Source organism: Triticum aestivum, chromosome 7D (genome assembly GCF_018294505.1).
Source record: "Triticum aestivum cultivar Chinese Spring chromosome 7D, IWGSC CS RefSeq v2.1, whole genome shotgun sequence".
Classification (NCBI taxonomy): Eukaryota; Viridiplantae; Streptophyta; class Magnoliopsida; order Poales; family Poaceae; genus Triticum; species Triticum aestivum.
In genome coordinates, this window is record NC_057814.1 from 24,519,507 (window position 1) to 24,527,162 (window position 7,656).

Sequence of the window (7,656 nt, forward strand, 5' to 3'; positions counted from 1 at the left end):
CTCCGAGGGGACCCATATATTCTTGGCACAGCTTCTCGGGCTTGGCCATACCTGAGTGGCAGGGCCGGCTTTGGACCAGTGCGAGAGGTGCGACGGCCTGGGGCCCAGACTAAAAGGGGGCCCATAGTATATATGCAGTATATATATTATATATTACGGATTAGTGGAAAAAAAGAATGACTAACGTCCAGCCCAGGTAGCTCTGAGCCCACCCAGCAAGCAGCACGCAACCACCACTAGGGCCTGCCCAACCAAGCCCAGGCAACGCACGTTGCCCTGTCGTTCGCCTGGAATCCAGGGAGACGCACCGACACAGGAGCACAGAGACGCATCGACACAGCAGCACGCCGCCTGACGCCGACACCAGCGCACCGCACCGAACCTGGAGCTGAGTTTGGGGATCAAATCGGCAAGAATTCGGGGAAGAGATCAACTGATCAAGATCATCATTCAGAAGGTAATAATTCTCAGATCAATCTATTCATAAATCCTAATGTATAGGCGAATATTTTCCGGTGGTCTCAATTCTGAAACTTCTCATCTAAAAACATAACATCTTCAATCTCTGATACTGTATTCGTGTTTCTCACTTGCAGCATAATCATGTTACCTAAAAAACATCTATCTGGCTGTGAGAAAAGAAACAACAAGAAAAGAGTAGACAAGTTGATTAAATCTCAGGAAGGCGCTATGGATATGTTTGTCTTGAGGACTGGTGCTGCTACAAATTCAGAGCAATTATATATCACAAATGGTGAAGAAAAACCTGATGATACTAAGAATGCCGTTGAGGAAAATCATGTCGAGAAAAATAATGCTGCGGAAAATGATGCCGATCAGCACACGGAAAATTTTAGTGACCATGAGAATCTTGGAAATGCAGATGAGCAGGGTTCTTCTTTTGATATATATGATCCTAGAACTTGGAATATTCTTGACAATAAATCAAGAGATATTCTCATTGAAAAAGGACCTATAAGGGAATACAATCTTGTGTTTCCCGAAGATGAAATTAGTGGCAGGCATTTTTCATATGATTACTACACAAGAAAGTTAAGGAATGGCGAGTTCAGTGATCGGAGGTGGTTAGTGTACTCTAAACACGTGAATAAAGTCTACTGCTTTTGTTGCAAATTGTTTAAATCTGGAAAAAGCAAAAGTCTGCTAGCATCCGAGGGATTGAAGGATTGGAGACATCTTAGTGAGAAGCTCAAATTGCATGAGAATAGTGTTGAGCATATCACTAACATGAATACTTGGAATGAGGTAAGGCTGAGGCTAAGTAAGAAGGAAACAATTGATAAAGACATGCAACAAGAGATTGCAAGGGAGAAGGAGCGATGGAGACTTGTTTTAATTAGAATTGTTGCTGCTGTGAAATTTCTTGCTAAACATAGTCTGGCTTTTCGAGGATCGAATGAGAAATTATATCAAGATAACAACGGAAATTTTTTGGGAGTAATTGAAATGATGGCAGAATTTGATCCTGTAATGCAAGAGCATCTTCGGCGCATTAAGAATAGTGAAATCCATCATCATTATCTTGGCCATAATATTCAGAATGAGTTAATTTCCCTTCTTGGTCGCACTGTTAAATATTCTCTGTTGAGGATAATTAAGGATGCAAGGTATTTCTCTGTCATCTTGGACTGTACACCTGACGTGAGCCATCAAGAACAAATGACTCTAATTGTGAGGTGCGTAAACATGTCAAGTACTACTACAAAAATAGAGGAGTTTTTTCTGGAGTTCTTGAAGGTGGATGATACATCCGGACTTGGACTTTATAATGTGTTAATAGATTCACTTAAATCTGTTGGTTTGGATGTTAAAGATGTTCGTGGACAAGGGTATGACAATGGTTCGAACATGAAGGGAAAACACCAAGGGGTACAGAGCAGACTACTTGAAACTAATCCAAGAGCATTATTCATGCCATGCGCTTGTCATAGCCTGAACCTTACTCTTAGTGATATGGCAAAATCTTGCGGTAAAGCTGTTACCTTCTTTGGTGTTGTGCAAAGAATTTATATATTGTTTTCAAGCTCTACTAAAAGATGGCAGCTATTGCTTGATCATGTTCCAAAAATGACAGTTAAGTCTTTGTGTAACACTCGATGGGAGAGTCGAATAAAGAGTGTTCAGGCTATCAGATATCAAGCACCCGAGTTAAGAAAAGCATTACTGGAATTGAAGAGAACTTCTACCGATGACGCCAAGACTAAGAGCGACGCAAAATCTTTGGCTAGCGCACTTGAGAAATTTGAATTTTTACTTGGCATGGTCATTTGGCATGACATTTTGTTCACTGTAAACATGGTGAGTAAGAAGTTGCAGTCTAAGTTTGTGTGCATTGATGTTACTCTTAAACAGATTGAAGGTGCCATCTCATATTTTAAGAAGTACAGAAATGACGGCTTTGCAACTAGTCTGGATATTGCGAGATCTATTGCAATTGACATGGGTGTACAACCTTTGTTTCCTGTCAAGAGACGTATTACTAGAAAAAGACAGTTTGATGAAATTAGTGGCAATGACGAAAATAACCAGAATGAAGAAACGCAAGCAAGTGAGGTGGAATCATTTAGAGTTAAATACTTTTTGGTGATGATTGATGTTGCAATTGCTTCCCTAACTACTAGATTTGAGGAACTGAAGACATTTGGGAGCATATTTGGTTTCTTGTTCAACTCGAAAGAGTTGAAGTCCTTGGGTGATAATGATCTAAGAAGATGTTGCACTAATTTTGTCAACAAATTCACTCATGGTAAGTCAGCAGATGTCGATCTAGATGATTTCGTTTCTGAACTAAAAGTACTGCAGATGACATTGCCAAACACATTCATGTCAGCGGATCAGATATTTGAGTTTGTTAGAGATGCGGATTGTTATCTAAATGTCTCAATTGCTTATCGTATCCTTTTGACCGTACCTGTGACTGTTGCATCAGCTGAAAGGAGTTTCTCAAAATTGAAACTATTGAAAAATTATTTGAGGTCAACGATGTCTCAAGAAAGATTGAATGGATTGGCCATGTGCTGCATTGAGAAGAATATGCTGGATAGTATTGATCTTGACACTCTCATTGGTGATTTTGCGTCAAAAAATGCACGAAAGTCTCGCTTCACATGATCACTGGAGGTTAGCATGCTATTTCAATATGTTTTTTCTGCGTTGTAACTTCCATGATACTTGGTTTGGAACAAAGACAGGGAAAATAACATATGCTTGATTCTAGTAAAAATATATTAGTTTTATGATTTTATAGCAATTTTATATTTTCATGTATCAAATTGGATTTTTCTCTCTATTGGGCCCACTGGTCGGGTTCGCACCGGGGCCTTCGAAATCATAGAGCCGGCCCTGCTGAGTGGTTCGGGGGGCAATTGTCGTAGAGATGCTTCGATCCTCAAAGTGGAGGTCCTTGTCCTACCCAGGAGCTGGGCATACGCCTGATGAAACGCTTCCTCCTTACCTTCCTGGTCAACAATCACTTGCCCATCCACCATGATTGCCGGGATGAAGTTCTTGGTCTTCCTGTCATTCACCATCATATTAAACAGCTTAGTGTTCGCATCTCCTTCTCCTAACCAGCGCAGTCTAGATCTTTGCCGCGCAATCGTCCGTTCCAGGGAGTCCTGACCCAGGACCAGGTGCTTAAAGGTAGGTAAAACCATCATAAGATAGCCCTAGCCATTGCATTATTAAAAATTGGTCTACCGACTCCAACTTGGTCTAAGGATACACACCAATGCCACATGAATCGAACCCACGAACTCTCTAGGTACTTTCCTCTTAGCAGGGCTGTTAAGCCCCCTAACATTCTAACACACCAAGTCCATAGCTATGTAAGACACAATGAAGGGTGAGGGGCCTCCAACATCCTGCCGCACGCTGCCTAGACGGCCAGCTGCTCAGCTTGTCTAAATCGTGCGCCAGGTTTAGTGGGATTGTCTTCCCAACGAACGCCAAGATCGCACATAGATGTGGCTCCTATAGAGGCGAGTCAAACATCTCCCTAAGATGGCCCAGAGCATCCTCCGGAATCTGCACATCATTGTGGGTGATCCCCGGTGCTTTGAGAAGCACTGACTCCGCTGTCGTGTCTTTTGTCTTACTGTGGCTAACAGCACACGCAAATCTTGTGTTACGCCTTGGTGTGAATGCGTACTAGGCAGCGCGCACTCCCCTTAGCCCTATAATTTCCATAACCAGCGACAGCGCAAGTGCTATTTCTTGAGCTTGCGTTGGTTTTTCCCTTAAAGAGGAAAGGGTGTTGTAGCACAGTAGAGATAAGTATTTCCCTCAGTTAGAGAACTAATGTATCAATCCAGTAGGACACAACACACAAATCACCAATACCTGCACAAACAATCAAACACTTGCACCCAACGCGATAAAGGGGTTGTCAATCCCTTCACGGTCACTTGCAAAAGTGAGATCTGATAGAGATAGATAAAACTAAACAAAAGACAAAGTAAATATTTTTGGGGTTTTTGGTTTATAGATCGGAAAGTAAAAGATTGCAAAATAGTAGATCGGAAACTTATATGAAGGAAAATAGACCCGGGGGCCATAGGTTTCACTAGAGGCTTCTCTCAAGATAGCAAATAATACGGTGGGCGAACAAATTACTGTCGAGCAATTGATAGAAAAGCGCAAAGTTATGACTATATCTAAGGCAATGATTATGTAATATAGGAATCACGTCCGTGTCAAGTAGACCGACTCCTGCCTGCATCTACTAATATTACTCCACACATCGACCGACTCATGCCTGCATCTAGAGTATTAAGTTCATGAACAACAGAGTAACGCTTTAAGTAAATTGACATGATGTAGAGGAATAAACTCAAGCAATATGATGTAAACCCATCTTTCTATCCTTGATGGCAACAATACAATACGTGCCTCGCTGCCCCTACTTTCACTGGGAAAGGACACCGCAAGATTGAACCCAAAGCTAAGCACTTCTCCCATTGCAAGAAAAACAAATCTAGTTGGCCAAACTAAACCGATAGTTCGAAGAGAATTACAAAGATATCAATTCATGCATAAAAGAGTTCAGAGAAGATTCAAATAATATTCATAGATAAGTTGATCATAAATCTACAATTCATCAGATCTCGACAAACACACTGCAAAAGGAGATTATGCCGGATAGATCTCGAAGAACATCGAGGAGAACATGGTATTGAATCAAAGAGAGAGGAGAAGTCATCTAGCTACTAGCTATGGACCCGTAGGTCTGTGGTAAACTACTCACGTTTCATCGCAAGGGCCATAGAGTTGTTGTAGAAGCCCTCCGCGATCGAATCCCCCTCCGGCAGGATGCCCAAAAAGGCCCCAAGATGGGATCTCACGGGAACATAAGGTTGTAGCGGTGAAAAAGTATTTTCGTGGATGCTTCTGGTGGTTTGGGAATATATGTGAATATATAGGGCCAAGAGTTAGGTCACAGGAGTCCCGAGGAGGCGGCAAGGCAGGGGGGCGCGCCCTCCCCCCTTGCCACCACCTCGGGGCTCTTCTGACTTGATCTCCAAGTCTCTCGGGTGTCTTCTGGTCCAAGAAAAATCATCGCGAAGGTTTTATTCCGTTTGGACTCCGTTTGGTATTCCTTTTCTACGAAGCTCAAAAACAAGGAAAAAACAAAAACTGGTACTGGGCTCTAGGTTAATAGGTTAGTCCAAAAAAATATAAAATAGCATATTAATGCATATAAAACATCCAAAACAGATAATATAATAGCATTTAACAAACAGAAATTATAGATACGTTGGAGACGTATCAAGCATCCCCAAGCTTAATTCATGTTCGTCCTCGAGTAGGTAAATGATAAAAACATAATTTTTGATGTGGAATGCTACCTAACATATTTATCCAAGTAATTTTTCTTTATTGTGGCATGAATGTTCAGATCCATAAGATTGAAAACAAAAGTTTAATATTGACATAAAAACAATAATACTTCAAGCATACTAACATGGCAATTATGTCTTCTCAAAATAACATGGCCAAAGAAAGTTTATCCTTACAAAATCATATAGTCTGGCTATGCTCCATCTTCATCACACAAAATATTCAAATCATGCACAACCCCGATGACAAGCCAAGCACTTGTTTCATATTTTTGGTGTTCGCAAATCTTTTCAACTTTCACGCAATACATGAGCGTGAGCCATGGACATAGCACTATCGGTGGAATAGAATATGGTGGTTGTGGAGAAGACAAAAGGAGGGGGATAGTCTCACATGAACTATGTGTATTAACGGGCTATGGAGATGCCCATCAATAGATATCAATGTGAGTGAGTAGGGATTGCCATGCAACGGATGCATAGAGCTATAAGTTTATGAAGGCTCAAAAGAAAACTAATTGGGTGTGCATCCAAATTGCTTGCTCATGAAGACCTAGGGCAATTTGAGGAAGCCCATCGTTGGAATATACAAGCCAAGTTCTATAATGAAAAATTCCCACTAGCATATGAAAGTGATAACATAGGAGACTCTCTATCATGAAGATCATGGTGCTACTTTGAAGCACAAGTGTGGAAAAAAGGATAGTAACATTGCCCCTTCTCTCTTTTTCTCTCATTTTTTTTCTCTTTTTTTGTTTGGTTTCTTTGGCCTCCCTTTTTTTCCTCACATGGGACAATACTCTAATAATGAAGATCACCACACTCTTATTTACTTACAACTCAAAAATTACAACGATACTTAGAACAAAATATGACTCTATATGAATGCCCCCGGCGGTGTACCGGGATGTGCAATGACTCAAGAGTGACATGTATGAAAGAATTATGAAAGGTGGCTTTGCCAAAAATACGATGTCAACTACATGATCATGCAAAGCAATATGACAATGATGGAACGTGTCATAATAAAACGAAACGGTGGAAAGTTGCATGGCAATATATCTCGGAATGGCTACGGAAATGCCATAATAGGTAGGTATGGTGGTTGTTTTAAGGAAGGTATATGGTGGGTGTATGGTACCGGCGAAGGTTGCGCGGCACTGGAAATGTGAGAGTGCGTATAATCCATGGACTCAACATTAGTCATAAAGAACTCACATACTTATTGCAAAAATCTATTAGCCATCGAAACAAAGTACTACGTGCATGCTCCTAGGGGGATAGATTGGTAGGAAAAGACCATCGCTCGTCCCTGACCGCCACTCATAAGGAAGACAATCAAAAAATACCTCATGTGTTACATAACGGTTCACCATAGGTGCATGCTACGGAAATCACAAACCTTAACGCAAGTATTTCTCCAATTCACAATTAATCACTAGCATGACTCTAATATCACCATCTCTATATCCCAAAACAATCATAAGGAATCAAACTTCTCATAGTATTCAATGCACTTTATATGAAAGTTTTTATTATACCCCTCTTGGATGCCTATCATATTAGGACTAAATTCATAACCAAAGCAAATTACCATGTTATTTAAAAAGACTCTCAAAATAATATAAGTGAAGCATGAGAGTTCAATAATTTCTATAAAATAAAGCCACCGCCGTGCTCCAAAAAGATATAAGTGAAGCACTAGAGCAAAATTGCCTAGCTCAAAAGATATAAGTGAAGCACATAGAGTACTCTAATAAATCACGATTCATGCGTGTCCCTCTCGAAAGGTGTGTAC

General features: G+C 40.8%; 1 protein-coding gene across 1 annotated transcript; it reads left to right on the plus strand.

Annotated features, from left to right (window-relative positions):
* Nucleotides 1-250: 250 nt before the first annotated feature.
* LOC123170666 (zinc finger MYM-type protein 1) lies at nt 251-3,132 on the plus strand. Its single transcript, XM_044588478.1, has 2 exons — nt 251-457; nt 597-3,132. The coding sequence occupies exon 2, from the start codon at nt 604-606 to the stop codon at nt 3,130-3,132; it is 2,529 nt and encodes an 842-aa protein (XP_044444413.1). The 5' UTR covers nt 251-457; nt 597-603.
* The last annotated feature ends 4,524 nt before the right edge of the window (nt 3,133-7,656 follow it).

Coding starts and splice junctions, on each gene's coding strand:
- LOC123170666 (XM_044588478.1), top strand. CDS start 604: ATGTTACCTAAAAAACATCTATCTGGCTGTGAGAAAAGAAACAACAAG.